This window comes from Protobothrops mucrosquamatus, unplaced genomic scaffold, assembly GCF_001527695.2.
Source record: "Protobothrops mucrosquamatus isolate PMUCROS unplaced genomic scaffold, P.Mucros_1.0 scaffold1971, whole genome shotgun sequence".
NCBI lineage: Eukaryota > Metazoa > Chordata > Lepidosauria > Squamata > Viperidae > Protobothrops > Protobothrops mucrosquamatus.
The window spans coordinates 177272-200082 of NW_015388088.1; the positions used below are offsets into that span (position 1 = coordinate 177272).

The 22811-nt window shown below is 43.9% G+C and overlaps 1 protein-coding gene across 1 annotated transcript in view; it reads left to right on the forward strand.

Moving 5' to 3' along the window:
• Positions 1 to 21536, forward strand: part of LOC107294509 (puromycin-sensitive aminopeptidase) — a 105494-nt gene extending 83958 nt beyond the window's left edge. The window contains exons 10-14 of the mRNA XM_015823743.1: positions 6352 to 6486; positions 9417 to 9636; positions 16344 to 16486; positions 19452 to 19508; positions 21342 to 21536. Of these exons, the coding sequence (XP_015679229.1) occupies positions 6352 to 6486; positions 9417 to 9636; positions 16344 to 16486; positions 19452 to 19508; positions 21342 to 21536 (750 nt within the window). The remainder of the gene's footprint in view (positions 1 to 6351; positions 6487 to 9416; positions 9637 to 16343; positions 16487 to 19451; positions 19509 to 21341) is intronic.
• Positions 21537 to 22811: the final 1275 nt, after the last annotated feature.

A 22811-nucleotide genomic window follows, 5' to 3' on the forward strand; every position in this document is an offset into this window, starting at 1 on the left:
ACTCCCCCCTCCCCCTCCCCCTTCTTCTTCTTCTTCTTCTTCTTCCCCTTCGGTGCAGCTGACTCTGCCTCCTCCCAAGGCTGCTGCTTTTTTTCTCTCTCCCTCTCCTGCCCAAACTGCCTCCTTTTATAGGCTCTCCTGTCTCCGCCCCTCTCCTCCTTTCTCATGGGGGAGGGTGAGCCAGAAGTGAGCCTGGGGCCTTTGCATCTCCAGAGGACTCTCTCACTGTAAGTCCTTGCCTGTGCTGGCTCTTTCCCTCCCCCACTACACTTGGCTAGGCAGGGCTGCGTACCACCTGCCACTCATTAATGTACCACAAGTGGTATGCGTACCACCGGTTGAAACACCCTGTATTAGAGTACTCTGATAAAATGTGGTCTCTCTATGGAAAGGAGAGAGAACCTCAAGCCCCATGTTACATTTCTTTTTATAGTTAACACAACAAAGAAAAATGAAAGAGGAAAGTTGATTGGACAGGATAAAAGTAACCCCTTTGCATAGGAAATCAGTTACATGTAGTCAAACATGTTACATATTTGCATCCCATAATATCAGGGAACTAAAATAGCCCTTAAAACATAAAACAGGAGGAAAATGGCATAACATTTTCCTGAAAAATTAAATTGGGGCTTCCCTCTGATGTAACATGCTAGAGAAAGCATGTTGCAAGCAACTGCCTAGGTCAGGGGTAGGCAACCCAAAACACTCAAAAAGCCACTTGGACCCGTTTCCCACCGAAAACAAAACACTGGGAGCCGCAAAACCCTTTTGATATCTAAAATGAAGATAACACTGCATATATCCTTTTTACCACTATCTTTTTTACTTACACACACACACACACACACACACACACATATCATAAAGATAAAAAAGGATATATGCAGTGTTATCTTCATTTTAGATGTCAAAAGGGTCTCTCTCTGTCTCTCTCTCCCCCCTCTCTCCCTCTCCCTCTCTCTTTCTGCCCTTGATCTGCCAGTCCTCTTCCCCCCTCTCTCTCCTCTCTTTTTCTCTTTCTCTCTCCCTCTTTCTCTCTTTCTCTCTTTCCTCTTCCTCTCTCTCTCTTTTTCCTCTTCCTCTTTCTATTTTTCTCTTTCCTCTCTCCCTCTCCCTCTCCCTCTCCCTCTCTCTCTCTCTCTCTCTTTCTCTCCCTCTCTCTCTTTCTCTCTCTCTCTCTCTCTGCCTCTCTCTGATCTTCTGCTCACCTGGCAAGCTGGCTTCAAGCTGTTCTCCAACAAGTTCAGGGGTAGGCAACATCGGCTCTTTTATGACTCAAAGACTTCAACTCCCAGAATTCCTGAACCAGCATAGTTGGGCTAGCTAGCTCTCTCCTGCCCTTCCTGCTTCCTACTTCCTGCAGAGACGCAGCCAAAGGAGAAGCCCCGCCCAGTAAGCTTTTCAGCTCTTCGGAGAACACCGTGAGTGCACTCTCTTTTTTACTTACACACACACAGAGAGAGAGAGAGAGAGAAGGGAAGCTCAAGTGCCTCTCTCTGTCTCTGTCTCTGTCTCTGTCTCTCTCTGCGAATGGCAGAGGAGGCTGGGAGCCGCAGGGGAAGGCTCAAAGAGCCACATGCGGCTCCGGAGCCGCAGGTTGCCGACCTGTGGCCTAGGTGATGCCAACAGTTTTCCTTTGGCAACAAATACAGACATGGCTTACAAATGCCTCCCTCCTAGGGTTGAGAGGGAAAAAAATAACCAGCCCCAAATCACCCAGCTGGCCCTCATGGCCAAAGCAGGATTTGAACTCACCGTTCTCCAGCTTTGTAGCCTGTGGCCGTAACCATGAGACCAAATTGGTTCTCTATAAAGGTTTTCTTTTCCTCCTTGGCTCCAAGGAAAAGGAAAACAAATTGAGCATACACATTATACAGCAATTAATCATCTCTTTTGCAGTAGCAAAGAGTTCCAAAAACACATGCTGTAAATAAAATTTCATAGGATTGTTCCTTTGACAAGAATGTCCTCAAATACATTATTAAGGATAAATCCAGACTAAAATGCAAAGGAAAATCACTGACGTTTGACACACACAAACACAAAACAGAATATCAGAGTTGGATGGGATCTTAAAGGTCTTCTGGTCCAACCCCCTACTGAAAACTGGTTGTCCAATTTCATCTTAAAAGCCTCCAGTAATGAAGCACCCACAGCGTCTGTAGACAATCATCTCATTGATTAATTATTCTCACAGTAAGGAAATTTTCCTTAGTTCTAGGTTGGTCCTCTCCCGGACTTAATCTCCAGCTATTGCTTATTGTTCTGTCTTTTAGTATTTTTTAAAAAAATAAGTTAATCATTTCTTTTGTGGCAACCCGATAGTTATTGGACAATGGCTAGTACATTTATTAAACTTAATATACCCAATTCCTGCAGACCAGAGCAGGCAAAAAGAAACTGCATTTCCCCCCCTTTTTTTTAATTGTGACATGGGATGCCACAGTGCCCCTCCCTTCTCACGCAAAAGTTGTAAGCAGAAAAAAAAATGGTTAAAAGGAACAGAAAAAACAACAACGCATCCTCCCATTTCCTTCTCAGATACAATTTCAAAGGCAGAATGAGATTTGCATTACCTTGAACATTCTGTCCAGCAGTTAATCTTAACTACATCCCTTGGGTCTTTTGCAGAAAGAAAGAAATCACACTCCCATGTTACCAAGGTGTAGAAAAAAAAATCTCCAAAACAGTCACCCACAAACATAATGCAGATTTTTCTTAATTTAAGAAAGGGAGTATAGGAAATAATTCCTTCAAAAAAGATCTCAAATACTATGTAACCAGTGAGTTGGCCAAAAAAAAAAAAATTGCAGACAGACATACACAGAATTTTCAAAACAAAATTTTGCACTAATAACAGATTTCTTACATCCACTTTCATTCTTCCTCTTTGTCTCACACATTCCGGTTAGAACTGGTTGGGGGTAGTGAATGCATTTTTTTCCCTAGGAGAGGGATAATGATCAAAAAGGTTTCCTCTCTCTTGTCACCCTCCAAACTATTGGAACCTAAAGAAATACATAACTTTCTATACATCAATTATCAACTTAACTCATTACGTTCTCTCACAAAATAAAAGATCAAAGTTCTCACATCCTGGCCAGGCATAAAACTGCACACTTAGTCTCTCAATCTCTCTCTCTGGTGTTCCACTTACAGTGAGGGAAAAAATTATTTGATCCCCTGCTGATTTTGTACGTTTGCCCACTGACAAAGAAATGATCAGTCTATAATTTTAATGGTAGGTTTATTTTAACAGTGAGAGACAGAATAACAACAAAAAAATCCAGAAAAACGCATTTCAAAAAAGTTATAAATTGATTTGCATTTTAATGAGTGAAATAAGTATTTGATCCCCTATCAATCACCAAGATTTCTGGCTCCCAGGTGTCTTTTTACAGGTAACGAACTGAGATTAGGAACACTCTCTTAAAGGGAGTGCTCCTAATCTCAGCCTGTTACCTGTATAAAAGACACCTGTCCACAGAAGCAATCAATCAATCAGATTCCAAACTCTCCACCATGGCCAAGACCAAAGAGCTGTCCAAGGATGTCAGGGACAAGATGGTAGACCTACACAAGGCTGAAATGGGCTACAAGACCATCACCAAGCAGCTTGGTGACAATAGTTGGTACAATTATTGGCAAATGGAAGAAACACAAAATAACTGTCAATCTCCCTCGGTCTGGGGCTCCATGCAAGATCTCACCCTGTGGAGTTTCAGTGATCATGAGAACGGTGAAGAATCAGCCCAGAACTACACGGGAGGATATTGTCAATGATCTCAAGGCAGTTGGGACCATAGTCACCAAGAAAACAATTGGTAACACACTCCTGCAGTGCCCGCAAGGTCCCCCTGCTCTAGAAAGTACATGTACAGGCCCGTCTGAAGTTTGCCAATGAACATCTGAATAATTCAGAGGAGAACTGGGTGAAAGTGTTGTGGTCAGATGAGACCAAGATCGAGCTCTTTGGCATCAACTCAACTCTCCATGTTTGGAGGAGGAGGAATGCTGCCTATGACCCCAAGAACACCATCCCCACCGTCAAACATGGAGGTGGAAACATTATGCTTTGGGGGTGTTTTTCTGCTAAGGGGACAGGACAACTTCACCGCATCAAAGGGACGATGGACGGGGCCATGTACCGTCAAATCTTGGGTGAGAACCTCTTTTCCCCAGCCAGGGCATTGAAAATGGGTCGTGGATGGATATTCCAGCATGACAATGACCCAAAACACACGGCCAAGGCAACAAAGGAGTGGCTCAAGAAGAAGCACATTAAGGTCCTGGAGTGGCCTAGCCAGTCTTCAGACCTTAATCCCATAGAAAATCTGTGGAGGGAGCTGAAGGTTCGAGCTGCCAAATGTCAGCCTCGAAACCTTAATGACTTGGAGAGGATCTGCAAAGAGGAGTGGGACAAAATCCCTCCTGAGATGTGTGCAAACCTGGTGGCCAACTACAAGAAACATCTGACCTCTGTGACTGCCCACAAGGGTTTTGCCACCAAGTACTAAGTCATGTTTTGTGAAGGGGTCAAATACTTATTTCACTCATTAAAATGCAAATCAATGTATAACTTTTTTGAAATGCGTTTTTCTGGATTTTTTTGCTGTTATTCTGTCTCTCACTCTTAAAATAAACCTACATATTTCCATCTCATAATATTACACATGTTCATTAAAATGAGGTCTGAAGTCAGAAGGGGCCTAAATGGTAAGGAAAAGGGTTGTTTGGAGTTCATAAAAGAGATAAACTAGACCCCAATTTGTACTAACAAACTTTTCTTATCTGTAAATTATCTTTTCAGTTTAGGAATGTGAAAAACTATCTAATCAATCCATACAACCATAGGATAAAAGTTTTCCTACATTCCAATCTGTAATGAACCAACATTATTTTAAAAGAGAGAAAATACATCAAATTAAAATACAAAATAACTGTGTTAACAAATTACAAAATCCATGTCATGTGCCCCTCAGAGGGGAGGCAGTCGAAGGCTACGAGCCAGGAGTGGAGGGGACAAGCACAGGGGAGTGACCAGACGAACAGCCTGCTGAGCTAGGGACAGGAGAGGCACAACTGCAGCTGGGAAGCCCAGAGAGTTCGGGTGGAGAGGGCACACAGCTGCAGCTGGTCAGTGGAGATGAAGAAGAACTGCCTCCTCCTCCCGATCAAGAGCACTGTAGGGCTGAGAGGAGGCTGGCACAATGAAGGTCAGCCAGGCTACTTGCGAGGCAGTAGCCTGGCCTCTCTTTATGGGCTGCACCAGGAAGCAGCTATTTAGCTCAGCAACAAGAGTGAAATGATACTGGGAACAACATGTCTGTTTCCTTGCTGTGTGTTCTTCAGCTGTCATGGTTCTTGCCTTGAACTTTAGATCGTGCCTCTAGAACTCTGGATTTGCCTTGTGGACTTGCCTTGTCTTTGCGCTGTGGACTGGTGCTGGCTTCTTTTTAGTAGACTTTTGAACTCATTGGGGAATTGCTGGGGAATACTAATACTTGGAAGCCTTAATAAAGACTCCTAACACCTGTGGTGTGTGGGTGTGTGGGACAGCACACCTCATTTGCTGAAGCTGGTGATAACAGAATGTGTTACAGGTAGTCCTCGACTTATGAGTGGTCATTTAACAGCCATTCAAAGTTAGGACAGCCTCGGAAAGGATGCTTTATGGTCCACCAAGCACTTCTGGCCACCATAAAATGTCACACCACCACCTTCCTGGGTCACATGATGGCATTTACAAGTGGTTGACAGGTACCCCATGATCATGTGATTGACATTTGCAATCTTCTCTACCAGCTTCCCCAGAAAATCAATTGGGAAGCTGGCAGGAAAGTTTACAAGCAGAGGGGACAGAGGGCAGGTGAAATCTTTTGGTGGGCTCCAGGAACAGCTGAAATCTTCAGGATTTCCCCTCCATGCTGAATGATTTTCCGTCCGTATATAGAGGGGAGAGGAAATCCTTCGGCAGGCTGCAGGAACATTTAAGCGTGAAAGAGCTGCTTGCTGGGAGGATTTCAACTCTGCACAGAGCTGAACTCCTTCAGCAGACAGCTCTTTCACTCCATCCTCTTAATGACCCAGGAGATCATTTAATCACCAGTGCCAGGATTGCTGTGGCTGAGCAAAGCAGCCATGTGGGCATCTCACTTAATGACCACTTTGCTTAATGACCAATATTCTGGTCCCAGGTGTCATAAGTTGAGGGCTACCTGTATATTATTGTTAGGCATTATTAAACCTTGCCATGTTATTCTGTTCTGTATATTTGGCTTAATGTGGATGCTATTGTGTTTTCTCTTCAACTGCTAACTGAATCCTCCCCCCCACCCCAAATGTTTTCAGCTAAACCTGGGAACAGTAGGATTTTATCGGACACAGTACAGTCCTGACATGCTGGAGGGCTTACTTCCAGCTATCCATGATCTCTCCTTACTCCCCGTGGACAGGCTAGGGCTGCAGAATGATCTCTTTTCCTTGGTAAGTGGATCTCTGTGTTTCTTTTTGTTAATCTTCTTTTCCCTTTCCCTTTTCTCTTGTCTCTTTTTTCCTTCCAAGAGTTAAGCACTACATTTGGAGGCACAATATATTTTCAATAACGAACTTCATATATTTTACATAGTAAGAAAGTTATATAGTCCCAGTCTTAAACATTTAACTATAGTGCTATTTTCTGGTAAAATAGGTTCTGACTTCATGTCAATAAATATTAAACATGCTGAAGTGTGAATAAATTAAATGAAGTACGAGATGGAGATCCAAACCATCCCTGGGAAGCATCTGCAAGCTGAATAGAAATTTTTCTTTATAGTACTTGGAAAAGTTGATTCCTGCTATATCTACTATTTTTCATTATTTGATTCTCAGAAGTAATGTTCTGATATCTCATATGAGCTGGGATTTTGTAACCATCAGTTGCTGTGCTAGTAACTTTTTATTTTTAAGAACAGGTATGGAATTCCACACCAAGTGCTAAACTGTGCCCTTGTTGAGTGTGCAATACACATGATCTTGTCACTATTATAGATTCCTCACAACCCATGCTCTGTTGTTTTCAGTGATGTTATTAGAATCAGGATATTAAATTGAATGACTTCCACAATAAGGATGTAAGTAATTTTCCTTTCTGCTTTATACTACCTTGATGAAAAAGAATAGATTGATTTCAGGGCTGTTAATTTCAACTCAAAGTTAATTTGACTCCTTTAGAGATGGTAGGTATTCTTCAAATGTTAATGATTTAAAATTGGTAATGATAAAATATAATGCAACGTTGAAACCTTAGCCGCTTGTGAAGGATTTTTGAGACATACATTCATTTAATGTAGAGTACAAGTCAATCAGTTTGAGCTTTTGAATCACCCTAGTGATTTGAATTGCTTTCAAGTTTATCAGGTAACGATTATCAACTGCACACATCCACAAATACACTGCAGGTAGTCCTTGACTTACAACCAGTTGCTTAACGAACATTTGAAGTACCACAGAATTTTTAAAATCTACTTAACAATACCCCCCATGTGGTCATGTAATTGCATTTGGGTTACTTGGCAACCAGCTTGCATTTATGACTGGTTGCAGCATCTCATGATCACATGACTGTGATTTGCAATGGTTTTTTGGCAGTTTTCAGCTAAAACACCATTGGATATGCTGGATTTCCTTAACAACCACATGATTTGCTTAATGACCATGTGATTCACTTAACAACTCGAAATCATAGACATAGCAAGATTCTTCTGTTGTTGGTTACCACTTTCATGTATGGCTCAGTCTGAAAAATTGGAAGTTTCCAGGTCTGTATTGTCACCTGACTTACCAGTTTACCTCAACCCTATCTCTTATTAGACATACTCTACATCAGGGCTTTTCATTTACACTGGCACCTGGCATGTGGTACGTGACCCTGCCTAGCCTAGATAATTGTAGCGGGGGTGAGGGAACGAGCCAAAGCGGCGCAGCACAGGACTTGCTGTGAGAGAGTCATCAGGAGCTGCAGGGCTGCTGGGACAAGACAAAGGCCCCAGGATCGGCACTTCTGGCACACCCTGAAGAGAAAGGAGGAGGAGGTCGGAGACAGGAGAGGATATAAAAGGAGGCAGTTTTGGCGGGAGAGGAAGAGAGAGAAAAAAGACGCCGGAGAAAGAGTCAGAAGAGAAAAGGCTTTTGTCAGAGAAGAGACAGAGGAAAGGCTTTTGGGGAGGTGTTCCTGCGTGAGAATGGGAAGGCTTTTGGAGAGATGTGTGCGTGAGAATGGGAAGGATTTTGAGAAACGTGTGCGTGAGAAAGAGAGAAAAGGCTTTTTGTGAGAGAAGCAGTGAGGAGAAAGGGAGAGGAGAAGAGAGAAGAGAAGAGAGGAGATGGGAATGAGAAAGAGGGAAGGAGGGAGGGAGGGAAACAGGAAGGAAGGAAGGAGATGGGAGTGAGAAAGAGGGAGGCAGGGAAGGAGGGAGGGAGGGAAACAGGAAGGAAGAGAAGGAAGGAGATGGGAATGATGAGGGAGGCAGGGAAGGAAGGAGGGGAGGGAGGGAGGGAGGGAGGGAGGAAGGAAGGAAGGAAGGAAGGAAGGAAGGAAGGAAGGAAGGAAATTGGAATGAGAGGGAGGGAGGGTCTGAGGGAAGTCCTGCCTTAGCACTTGGCCAACAGCAGCCCTTCTGCCGTTTCGCCATCCCCTTGCCTCCTCCTCCTCCTCCTGGCCTATCCTGGTGGTCTCCCATCCTATTGCTAAGGATGATTTGGTTACAAAGCTGGCTCTCCTCACATGCAGAGGGAGTGGGCCTCCCTCTGACCCACACACTTTGCCCTCCTGCATCCACCATGAGCAACCTGGCCAAGGAGAGCGAGCACAGCAGCAGCAGCCTCAAGGAGGAGGTAAGTGCAGCCGGATGCCTCCTCGGGCAAGTGGGGCTGGACTGGGTTGGGCTGCGGGGTCCTGGTGCCCCAGGAGCTTGAGGGCTGGGCTGGGTGCTTGCCCTCCACTGCCCAGGACTCTGGACAGCCCGCACCACCGTCCGGGAGTCCCCCGCACGGCCCAAGAGTGTGAAAAATGGTCATAAGTCACTTTTTTCAGTGCCGCTGTAACTTCGAACAGTCACTAAGCGAACTGTTGTAAGTTGAGGACTACCTGTACTTTATCACTTTTTTCCTTTTTTTTTTTTTTGGTCATCAACTTTTTGACACCTTGCTAGACCACTGGTGGTACTTGAATATTGCCATATCCTAAAAGTGGTACAATCGGTGAAAAGGTTGAAAAGCCCTGCTCTACATCACTCTGTATAACCTATAGCAAGGACCCAACTGTTCTACTCCTACTATCCATATGAAGAAAAGTCCAGATAGCTTTCTTTTTGGTAACACTGAACATTTTACTTTGACTTTAGAGTGTAACTTATTTGTTTTTCTTCTCTCAGGCCCGAGCTGGAATTATTAGCACGGTAGAGGTTCTAAAAGTCATGAAAGCATTTGTGAATGAGCCCAACTATACCGTGTGGAGCAACCTGAGCTGTAACCTGGGGATTCTCTCAACTCTCTTGTCCCACACAGACTTCTATGAAGAGATTCAGGCATTCATCTGTGATATCTTTTCACCAATAGGAGAAAAACTGGGCTGGGATACCAGGCCTGGTGAGGGTATGAAGGTTTATGAATACTTTTGCCTATCAGTATTTTATTTTTATCTTGTCCCTTTTTGTTGTCAGAGACTTAAACTTCCAGAATATTTGTAGTAGGAATAGGGGACTAACACTGATGGTTTCCCCTCAGAGACTGGTTTCTGAGGTCTGTTATGGATTTTTCTGCAGTTTTAGCTAGTCGAACTGCTGAGGGCCTGGTTTCTGTTTGGAGTAAGGCAGAAGACTCAAAATGAATAGAATTAATCAGAAGTAAGATTCTATTACTAATCATACCCTATGGCAGTTATTTGTTTCACCTTCATTTCATCTGTTCCAGCTGTGATGTACAGGTAGATTGATTATACTGGAAATATTTAGAATATACTGGAATCCACATGGTACTTCTAGATTTCTCAGAAGAATTGGTGCTATTAATTATGATGGATTAATTGTTGGATTAATTACTTAAGTTGGATTTAAGAGGCAGAAAGTTGTTCCCAGGGCAATAGTATCAGAAGTGGGGATGCTTTTTCACTTCTGTCTGAAATTGCTTGACCTGTTCAAGGGATGCAAGTAAGACAAGAATCTGGCAAACCTAGGGATTCAGAAGATTCTTACAATGAGAAGAAGGCAGCAAGCTTTGTCCAAAGTTCAAAACAGCAGAGGCAGAACCAGAGATTTGAAGGAGTAGCCTTAAAAGTAATCAGGAGGGAAGCCAGAATTCAGAAATCCAGGTGAGAAACTAGAGCAGGGGTGTCAAACTGCTGGCCCATGGGCCGGACGCGTCACATGGAAGCTGCGCCCACCCCAAAACCGGCCCGATACGTTGCGTGACGTCACGTGATGTCGCGAGTTTGACATGCCTGAACTAGAGCAAGGTTCAGAATTCAGAAACACAAGAAGATTGTTAACATATGCTGTTTCAGCAACTGTTTTCTATTTAATGCTTTTATGCATAATTGACAGAGGACCCTTCCTGAACATAGCAGATACATACTTGCTCCTAATGGAACTTGATCTCATAAAAAAGTTTCTTTAAGCCTTTACTTTTACTGGCTATGAAGGGTTCCTTTACTTTTACTGGCTATGAAGGGTTCCATTTCTGTATCATTCTAAAATTGCTCCACCAGCTTGAGATGATACCATTCTTGTGGGCTTGAAGGTTTTGAAGTCTACCCTGTATCAAGTATCTGGGTTGTGGGTTAGAAAGAGGTAAGTTCAGGTTCTGTCCCTGGGTGGGTCTGAACTTTGAGCAAAAGGGGTTCTCCTTGGCACCACTTCCAAACCTTGTTTCTCCTCTTTATTTGACAAGTCATTCAAAAGAGTGATGACATTGCTGGAGATAGTCATCTTGGATCATGAGTTGAAGCATTACAGTATTAGCATGTGTATGATACCCAGCTATGCTTCTGGGTTCCATTTATGTAGTCTGGAGAATCTGCAGAATTCTTGAATTGTCTGAGTGGATGTTAACAGGCAACACTGAGCTACTGTCATTTGCAAATTAACTTCTCTGGTAGGTATTCACACGTACTGTTTGATAAGCTTTCAATTCCTTTGAAAAATACATGCAGTTTACAGTACTTGGATAAGCTGAATTAGTTGCAGGAGTTTAGGCTGGTATGCAGTCTGTGGCTCCATCTGGAGAAAGTGAACTTTGCTTTAGGTATCCATTTTTTTAATATCTGGAATGGAATACTGTAACATATTTTATACCAAGCTATCTTTAAAGATAATACAGAAACTTCAGTTGGTTCCTAATGAGAAGATCTGAATGAAGGGGTGTGACAAAGTAGATGGACCTAGCGATTCCTGTATGTTACCCAATGGCAATTTAGCATACATTTCCAAACCTAATTTAAGATGAAGCTGTTAACTTTTAAAAACCTGTACAGTTTATGACCAAATTTGCTTTAAACCTTGTCCCTATTTTAAAATCAGGAGTAGACGATCCTCTTTTACAGGTAATCCTTGACTTACAAATGTAATGGAGCCTGCCAATTACATTTGTATGTCAAGAGGATGTTAAGCGAATCATGTTAAATGACCGAGCCCCCATCCCTATGCTCCCCAATGTATCCGTTAAATGAATACACAGGTCATTAGGTGGAATATGAGGTGCCTCAGGGGTGGGTTGACTCTGCCTCCAGCCTCCCAAGGCCTCCCCCCCAGCCCAAGATACCCCATACTCTGCTTCCCACCATTTGGAGTCCTCACAGCCGCTTGGGCCTTCTCCCCACACCACCACCATCATTGATCGCTCACTTACCTTTCCAAGATCTCCAGAGCTCAATAGGACAGGGTACAGAAGGAGGACAGGCTGCTCCATTGCTGAGCCACGTGGCAGAGTTCCAGAAGCTGCCATCTTTTTCTGAGATGCTGGCGAAGCCTTAGCTTCCTTCCCAAGGCATTACATACACGGCTAAATTTTGGGGAAAAGAAGTAGCTATCTCTTGTAAGCTGAAAACTTTTTCTCTCTTCCAAAGGCATTAGTATAACAGTACATAGCTAGGTTTGGGAGAGAAGCAAATTTGCTTTCCTTCCCAAGGCTTTAGCATAAACTTGTAAAACGAAGCCCTCTTTGCTTCGGTGCTTCTAAAGCTGTAGGAATAGAGAAACTGTGTGCTTTAGGCTTGGCTGCGTCCTTCATTGTCATGATGGAGGGGAAAGAGACACTCCATGTTTTAGTGGCTTCTCTTATTGCATCTTCCCAAAGCCCCATTGGCCGAAATGAAAGAGAGCAATGTTTCTTCCTGCTCTTGGTGTAAGCAGAGCCTTCACATTTGTGAGGAGCCAAGCTGCTTCCCTTCACTCTGGGGAATCCAGATTTAAAGGGCTCCTGGACGAAGACCTTTTCTAAAGCAGAGGCCAGACTGCAGGGAGGGGGACTCCTACATGGGCGAAACAGAATGAGTTTCTGCTGATATTCCCTTTGCAGTATTTCAAAAATTCCCAAACAAGGGCTTTGTATGCTGTTCTGCGCAGCTCAGTTGTGGTGAAAAAATGCCAGTGTGATCTAGCAACAGGAGCTGGGCTGGCTTTGCAGGGTAAGACACAAGCATGTTACTTACCTTAAGGAAGGTAGGCACTTGCAGCATTTGAGGAAGAGAGAAATGCGCATTCTGTAGGAGATGACCAGGCTGAGCCCAAGGGAGGGGTCAAATGCATCATCATTCTCAAGTCCCTTCACACCCACAAGAGATCTAAGTCCATCCCGCCTTGAATTCCATTGACTCTTATCTACTGCCTATTTGCTTTGACCATTAGTAGTTCAGATTCTTGTAGAGAGCATAAGCTTGCAATAAACCTTTATATTCATTTGAACTGCCTGGACTTCCCTGATTTTCCCGTGCTTGAGATGTCCCTTTTAAGTCCTCAAACGCCAATCCAGAAGGAAGGGGTGGAAAAGCATGCTCGCGTGCTCAAAAGTTGAACTTTGCTCATAGCATAAACTTCTCCAACCCAGCACATCTTACCCAACAGGTTCCATTACATTTGTAACTTGAGCATTACCTGTACTAAGAACCCTTCTGATAGAGTGTGCTGACTATTAAAAACCAGCAAATTCCAGGCATACTGGATTAACCAGAATCAAACAATGATTATACAGATTGAAGTCTGATCTATGATCGGAGTTCACATGATTTGCTACATAAAATCACAGTGTGGCTAAGCATATCATGGGAATGTGATCGATGTATCAGACAAGCATTTACAACACAGTACAGTGTATGTTCCACTTCAGTTGATAATACCTCTCTAATACTTCAGGCATGTCCCTTAACTGCTATATAAGCCAACATGCTTTATTTGACAACTGAATCCAGATTAATTCTTTATGGAAATCATACTTTGTGGGGTTGAGTTCATCTTCTCCCATCAATACTTGGTAACAACCTGGAATCTAAGGGCGGATGAGAATTTGGATATGATTGCGCCTGTGTGGCCTCTCTTGATCCATTACTCCCAACTCTCCCCATGGTTCATGGAGCAGTTGTGGGTTTTGAAAAGGGTTAAGAGACTCCTAGAGTGCTGCTGGAGGAAAACGAAGGATGACTCTGACCAGACATGACTTAGGGCTGCTATTAAGGCCTATCTCGTGGCGGTAAAAGCGATGAAACAGCATTATTTCTCTACTCTTATTGAATCTGCAGTGTTGCCTGGCGGCCCTGTTTGGAATCACCCAATCCCTCCTAGGACAGGAGGTCTTGGGCGAGCATCTTCAGGACTGTGCAGAGGAATTTGTTCAATCCACTTCGCTTGGATTTGTTCCCAGATAGATTCCATGTGTGGAGCAAATCTATGTGAGATCCCTTGTCTGGTTATCTGGGAACAGTTTGACCCTGTTGGACCTGAGGAAATGGACATGGTCCTCGATGCTGTCAGTGCCACCACCTGTCAGTTAGATCCTTGTTCCTCCTTGATGGTGAAAGCCTCCAGGACGGTGACTAGTAGGTGGGTTCAGGCAGTGATTAACTCATCACTACAGGAGGGGACATTTCCAGGGGCTTTTAAGGAGGCCCTGGTTTGCCCCCTCCTTAAAAAACCTTCACTTGATCCCACCTGCCTGGACAATTTTGGTCCTGTTTCCAATCTTCCCTTCCTAAGAAAGGGGGTGGAAAAGGTGGTTGCCTGGCAGCTTCAGAGGGTCCTGAATGAAACGGATTACCTGGACCCCTTTCAGTCAGGATTCAGGCCTGGTTATGGGATGGAAACGGCATTGGTCGTGCTTGATGATCTTTGGCAAGAGCAGGATGGGGGTAGTGCAACCATCGTTGCGTTCCTTGACCTCTCAGCGGCCTTCAATACCATCAACCGTAGTATCGTTTGGGGGATGGGCAGCACAGGTTTGTGCTGGTTTGGCTTCTTTCTCCAAGGCTGGTCCCAATCAGTGTTAGTAGGGAGTGAGAGATCCAGCCCACGGCTGCTATTTTGTGGTGTGCCACAGGACTTGGTACTCTCTCCACTCCTTTTTAACATCTACATGAAGCCACTGGGTGAGATCATCCATCACCATGGGTTGAGGTATCTTGCAGTATGCTGGTGATACTCAGCTTTATATATCCACTCCGGGTGACCCAAGTGATGCTGTGGCTGCCCTCTCATGGTGCCTGGAGGCTGTGGGGGTCTGGATGGGGGACAACAGACTTCAACTGAACCCTGGCAATGCTGAATGGCTTTGGGTGAACGGAGCCCCAAGAGCTGGGACTTTGACATCTTTCGTTCTGGATGGGGTGGCACTACCCCAGACGGATCCGGTCCACAACTTGGGAGTTCTCCTGGACTCGTGAGTCCTGCTCAAGGAGCAGGTGGCAGTCATGGCTAGGAGAGCCTTTGCACAATTTCAGGTTGTGCGCAAGTTGCTGCCTCTCCTGGATCAGGAGTCCCTGTGCTCAGTCATTCAAGCCCTAGTCATCTCGCGTTTGGACTATTGCAATGTGCTCTACATGGGGCTGCCCTTGAAGGGCATTTGGAAGCTACAACTGGTGCAGTGTGGCAGCGCAGGCAGTTTTTGCGGCCCCAAGTGTGACCCATATAACACCACTGCTCCGTGAGCTGCACTGGCTACCCATTTGCTTCCAGGTACAATTCAGTGTGTTGGTAATCACCTTTAAAGCCGTTCATGGCATGGATCCAGGCTACCTGAGGGACCGTCTCATCCCACTGGGATTGGCCTGCCCCACCCATGCCAGAGGAGGAGGCATGCTGTGGGCCCCATCGGCCAGGGTATTCTGGCTGGCTGGGGTCCAGGAGAAGGGCCTTCTCTGCCATTGTGCCTCCCCTTTGAAACATCTTGCCCCCCAGAGTGAGGTCGGCTCCTACCCTCCTGACCTTCTGCCAGAGCTTAAAGACCTGGCTCTGCCAGTTGACTTGGGGCTCCAAAGGAGGGGTTTCACATTGGAGGTGGTTGATAGATTAATAATAGATCCCACCTCCACCCCTTACTTATCCTACTCCGTCCATCCCCATCTTTTAGGTAGGGTTGTGTATTGTATTTTTGTAGTATTTTATTTGTATAGTTTTTTCTTTTTAATATTGTAAGCCTCCCAGAGTTACCCTGTGTTAAGATGGGTGGCCAATAAATTTAATAAACAAACACATACCTACTTACTTACTTACTTACTTACTTACTTACTTACTTACTTACTTACTTACTTACTTACTTACTGTCAGTAATGGGGTCCTTAGTGCTCTCTGAGCTTGGTTGTTTTCTTGCAGATGTTTCTTTACCAAACTAGGTAACATAACTCCTAGTCAGTGCTTTTACCTAGTTTGGTAATGAAACGTCTGCAGGAAAACAAGTTTGGGGAGCACCAAGGACCCCACAGTTCAACCCTGAGCTACAAATATTCTCTTCTATCAGTACTGTTAGTAGTCACCGATTTCATATGTATGTCAAGTTCTTTGCACATCTGGCACCTAAACTTTTGATGCTTGCTTTTAAGATTACTTTGAAGTTGAATAAGAATGATAATTGCTGAAAGAGCATTGGTGGGAGTATAGGAGTGAAAGACTGAATATTTTATAGAACATTTCACAGACTTCATGCTCAAGGTCTTAGGAGTCCTTTTCAGTTCATATTCTGTGATCTTGTAAATTCATACTATGTATGTATGTATGTATGTATGTATGTATGTATGTATGTATGTATGTACGTACGTACGTACCGGTATGTATGAAGCTTTTTAAGATACAACTTTCTTATTTCTTACTGTTTTCCATCAGGTCATCTAGATGCACTTCTGAGAGGTTTAGTTTTGGGCAAGCTTGGAAAAGCTGGACATAAGGCAACATTGGAAGAAGCTTGGCGGCGGTTTAAAGATCATGTGGAAGGGAAGCACATCCTGTCTGCTGATCTGAGGAGTTCTGTAAGTTGCTTTCAAGCTTCTTGTTTTATAGCAGTTATCTGAGTTTTTTTTAACATAACCCTCTTGATTCAAATTCTGCCTTTCATGTAGGGCTGAATTAACATGTAATTACTCTGCTTCAGGCTCTTTCCTGGTGACAGAACAGTAATGTCTTTTTATTTTATTTATTTATTACATTTCTATGCCACCCATCTCCCCTACAAGGTGACTCTGGGTGGCTTACAAATTATAGAAAGAATTAAAAAAACAGTTAAAATATTAAAACGAACCAACATTAAAATATTATTAAAATCTGCACTAAAACTACGCCTACAAGAGCTAAGAGAGAGATGGGACAGGGATGAGATCTTCTTACACCATCAGCCACCTCCAGCCCCAGGTTTTGATACCCTTCTGGAAGGCCAAAAGGGAGGGGGCAGTTCTCACCTCCAGTGGTAGAATATTCCACAGGGATGGGACCACAGCAGAAAAGGTTCTTCTCTTTGATCCCGCCTGCTTCAATTCCTTAGCAGATGGGATCCATAGCAGGCCTCTTCTGCTGGCATGAGTGGGGCGGGCTTGTCCCATCAGGGAGAGACAGCTCCTCACATATCCTGGACCCATGCCATGTAGAGCTTTAAAGGTAATGACCAATACCTTGAATTGGATCTGGAAGCAAACTGGCAACCAATGCAGCTCGCACAGTAATGGTGTTATATGTCCAACCCTAGGAGCTCCCAGGACTGTGTGTGCTGCTGCATTCTGCACCAGCTGCAGCTTTCAAATACTCTTCAAGGGTAGCCCCATGAAGAATGCATTGTAGTAATCCAGCCAAGAGATGACTAGGACATGTGTGACCATGTGCAGGGCCTCAGGATCCAGGTAAAGGCTCAACTGGTGCACCACACGAAGTTGCACAAAGGCCCTCCTAGCCATGACTGCTATCTGCTCTTTGAGCAGGAGTTGTGAGTCCAGGAGGACATCCAAGTTGCGCACCAGATCTGTCTGGGGTAGTGCAACCCCATCCAGAGTTAATGATGATAAACCACCAGATCCAGAGGTCCCTTGCACCCACAGCTACTCTGTCTTGCCTGGGTCCAACTGAAACCTCTTGTCCCCTATCCATATCCTTACAGCCACCAGGCATTGAGAAAGGGCCGTCATAGCATTGTGTGGATCACCAGGGATGGAGATGTAGAGCTGTGTATCATCAGCATACTGATGATATCTCATCCCATGGTGTTGGATGATCTCACCCAGCAGTTTCATGTAGATTTTTAAAAGGAGCAGAGAAAGTACTGAGCCCTGTGGCACTCCACAAAGGAGTGGCCAAGGACTGGACCTCTTGCTCCCTAGTAACACTGATTGGGACCAGCCTTGGAGAAAGAAGCTGAACCAGCACAATACTGTGCCACCCATCCCCATTTCCCGTAGTCGGCCCAAAAGGATACCATGGTCAATGTTATTGAAAGCTGCTGAGAGCTCAAGGAGATCAAGGATGGAGGCGCTATCCCCATCCCACTCTTGCCAGAGATCATCCACAAGCATGACCAATGCTGTTTCCCTCCCATAACCCAGCCTGAAACCCAACTGAAAGCGCTCTAGATAATGTGTTTCATCCAGGACCCTCTGGAGCTGCAAGACAACCACTTTTTCCACCACCTTTCCTAGAAAGGGGAGGTGGGACACTGGACGAAAGTTGTCCAGGGAGCTTGGGTGCAGTGATGGTTTCTTGAGGAGGGGGCACACTAAAGCCTCCTTGAACAGTGCCAGAAATACCCCCTCCTGCAGCAATGCATTAATCACTGCTTGGACCCACCTACAGGTCACTGTCTTAGGGGCTTTCAGCAACCAGGAGGGACAGGAATCTAATAAGCACGTAGTTGCCTTAACAGCCCCAAGGATCCTGTCCCCTTCCTACGGTCCAACAGGGTCAAACCGTTCCCAGATAATCTGGTAAGTCCGTTCCCCAGGCATCTCCAATGGACCTGCTCCACACTTGGACTCAAACTGTGAACAGATCTGAGCGATTTTATCCATCAGGTGTTCAACAAATTCCTCTGCACGGCCCTGTAAATGATAGTCTGAGCCCTCCTTCCCAAGTGTGACCTTGAACAGGGCCATTGGGCGCCACTGCAGATGCAATAAGACCGGAGAAATAGTGATGTTTCACCGCTCTTACCGCCACAAGGTAGGCCTTAATTGTGGCTCTAACCCATGTCCAGTTGGCTTTGTTCTTATTTTCCTCCAGTGGCGCTCTAGCCTTCTTTTGGCCCTTTTCAGAACCTTCAGCTCCTCTGTAAACCATGGGGAGTTTCGGGACCGATGGGCCATGAGAGGGCGCATGGGTGCAATCATGTCCAGGGCCTCAGCCTCTTTGTGATTCCAAGTTGTGGCCGAGGCCTCCACAGGGCCATGCAGTAGAACCCCCCGGGACATCCCCCAGCTCCTTCTGAAACAGGTCCATTAGTCACCTAGGGTGGACCATTCGAATAGGTCCTTCCTCCCTGCAAAGGGGGGGGGGCTTTGGGAAATTTTACAGCAAACAGGGCATGCTCTGACCATGACAGGGGGGGATAATGACAGATCCCCCACCAGATCACATTGCCACTTCTCCAACAAGAAAATTGTATCTGGAGTGTGACCACTATCCCAAGTTGGATGATCTGGGATAGGCCCATAGCCACCATGGCGGCCATGAACTCCTGGGCTTAAGTAGTTTTCCATCAACTCTCCCTAGCCTATAGCCAGAAATTTCCTTTCCTTAAAATGTTAGTTACAACCACAAGTTAATCTACCTACAAAGGACAAATTCTAATATTATAGTTTCATATTTTTGTTTTAATTCCTTAGACCAGCTTGGATTAGAGTCAGGTTGAACTTTTGGAGGCTGAAATGTAAAGGGAAGGATACTTTACACTGAGTCCGATAGGAATACACTGACAGGAAATAGCTTTCTTTACTTTAAAATATTTTTTATTTCCAGGTATATGTAACTGTTTTGAAACATGGTGACAGTATAACCTTAGATACTATGCTAAAGGTAAGTTTACTTTGTATTTCTGGGCATGTAAAAATCTATGGAGAATATATTCTACATACAGATGAATGCTGTGCCAACGTGCAAGATGCCCACAGATGTCTTGTCTTTAATTTTAATTACTTTAATCCTTCCATTTTCTCTCTCCCATGTGAAGAACAGTAGATATCCTTAGAAATATTCAGTTTCATATGTTATTAATTACAGTGGAAGAGATTTAAAATTATGTTTAGATTCCTCTCATTGCAATGGAATAGATTTAAAACATTAGTTAATATTTTTCAGTTTCTCTCCCCCATCCCTCTCTCTTTCTGATATTTAGCCCTGTTATTTGTTCTTGGGAATGGGGAATATATCAGTTATATACATTAAATAAGGTTTACTTAATGATGTACCCCCCAAAGCCACAGCATATAATTGTCACATGTGCATTATTGAAAATTTTAAACAAAGGAATCTATGGCCTTTCAGATGATACTGTACTTCTAGCTTTGTTTGGCGTAGTGAGAATTTTAGTTCAACAGTATCTGAAAGATGGCATGATCTCCATCTCTCATCTATTTTTTATGCCAATAATTTGAATTTGATACCCTTTGAAACAATGTTACCATTGGAAATTACAGGTGACTTAAGTGAATCCCATCCCATTGAGAAATTGCTTTCGACTGCTGGCATTTTCATTTTCAAAATATTTCCTTTTGAATATGTTCCTTACTCCCCAATGTGCACTTTTTCTTCCTCCCAGTGTACTATTGCTGATTGTGATTTCCACTGTCAGAGGTGATGATCTGACTAGCAAGAATTAAATTGCTTGCTTTCCTACTACAGGTAGTCCTCAACTTACAACCATAATTCAGACCAGAATTACCATTGCTAAACAAGGTGGTTGTTAAGTGAGTTGTGCCCAATTTTATGTCCTTTTTTGCTATGGTTGTTAAGTGAATCACTGCACTTGTTAAGTGAATCACACAGCCATTAAGCTAATCTGGCTTCCTCTATTGACTGCTTATTGGAAGCTGGCTGGGAAGGTTGCAAATGGCAATCACATGATGCTGCAATCATGATATATACTGTACATGCCACTTGCTAAGCAGTCAAATTTTAATCATGTGACCATAGGGATGCTGTGACAGTCATAAGTGCAAGGACCAGTCATCAATCACTTTTTTCAGTGCTGTTGCAACTTTGGTCATTAAGCAAATTCTTGTAAGTTGAGGACTACCTGTAGTGAGGAAAAAGGACTGAGTCTCTGTTAGCCCTTTTGCAGATCTTAGGCTTCAAATTGCCCACCTTTTCATCACAACTTTGCACATTTTTTGCCTATCTTATTGTAGTGCAAGTTTTGTTCCCCATTATTTTTCTAAAACACATTTCCTTTCAGCTTAACAAACTAGTTGCTTTCCACATTTATTCAAGGGTAGAAAGATGTGTCCCTACAACAGAGTAACCTTTCTGGTAACTGGTTGTACTAAGTTCTGCAGAAGAGTATCAACCTAAGTGGCATATTTAAACACAGTTCAAAAAAAATGTCATTAGTGAAATAAAAGTTGTAGGTGATTTGGATATTACTCCCACAGCCATTGTATAGAGATAATATGCCATCTAGTGGTTCTGCTGTAAAATAAATCTTGTAACGGCAGTACCTGGAAATATGGCCAAATTTTGAATTACCACTAAACTAAGTGGCAAATATTCCTTTGTGGAATGCCTGTTGGCCATATGCCCAGAAACTGAGCAGGTTTCTAATTTAGCTTGTCTGGTCCTAGTTTAGAACCATATATGACAGGGAAGAAGTCTACTATCACTTGCCATTTGTTATTGTTTTGTTTCCTGAAGCTCCACAAGCAAGCTGATATGCAGGAAGAGAAGAACAGAATAGAACGTGTACTTGGTGCAATATCTCAGCCAGAGTTAATACAGAAAGTTCTTACTTTTGCACTTTCAGTGAGTATGATGCCACATACTAATCCTGTCCATTGGAAACAACATAAGAATGGAATTGGGAATTTAGTATCATTTTCAGCATCCTGAGAATACTGCTTTTCTTTTCCTTTTTTCCTCTTAATAATATATTCCTTACAGCTAACACACAGCAGGGTTTGATATCCAAGAAACTAGAGATACATTGAACAGCATTTGGTGTTGCAGTTGCCCTTTGTAGTTCCTTGGTCCTATCTGCAAGCTAGCAGGACCAAAATAAATTATGCAGAGTAAGCTTGATACAGGTTGTCCTCGACTTACGACCAAAATTGGGATCAGAATTTCTGTTGCTAAGCAAGGTGGTCAATTAAGTCATGCCTGATTTTACAGCTTTTTTTACAATGGTTGTTAAGCGAATCGCGGCAGTTGTTAAATGAATCATGTGGTTGTAAAGTGAATCCAGCTTCCCCCATTGACTTTGGTTGTCAGAAACCAGCTGGGAAGGTTGCAAATGGCAATCACACGACCCCAGGATGCTGCAAGCATAGTAAATACATGCCTGTTGCCAAGCATCTGAATTTTGGGTCATGTGACCGTGGGTATGCTATTTTTTTCAGTGCTGTTGTAACTTTAAATGGTTGCTAAATGAATGGCTGTAAGCCGAGGACTACCTGTATATAAAGTGGATGAGACAGAATAACAGAAGTAAGTTGTAAAAATGAAATAACTGTCCTGGTTTCCTTCTGAATTAAGTTGTACAGTAATTACATTTTCATATATTCATCTAAAGCAGGGCTTTTCAACCTTTTCACCCATTGTACCACTTTTAGGATATGGCAATATCCAAGTACCACCAGTCACCTAGCAAGGTGTCAAAAACTTGATGACCAAAAAAAAAGGAAAAAAGTGATAAAGTACAAGTAGTCCTCAACTTACAACAGTTTGCTTAGTGACAGTTCGAAGTTACAATAGCACTGAAAAAAGTGCCCCCCAAGCCACAGCCGAGCAAGAGACCTGCCTGCCCACCAGGTGGTGCTCTTCCTCCTGTCCGAGGTTTTCATTGTTGTGAGCATTTCTGTCGAGGATTGGCAGCGGGGGTGCGGGGGGGGGTGTTCGGTTTTTATTCCCCCCATCTGCTGGGTGGTTGCAGCAGGTTTTGGTCACTTCACATGACCCTGGGACACTGTGACCGTCATAAATATGAATCAGTTGCCAAGCATCTGAATGTAAATCACAAGACCCTGGAGATGCTGCAACATTCCAGCTGATCGGCGCTTCTTCTGGGCTCAGCAGAAGCACCAGGATCAGCGCCGAGCTCCAGCTAGAGCCTGGCGCTGATCCTGGCGTTTCCACTGAGCCCTGACAGCCCTGCAGCTCCAGCCATCT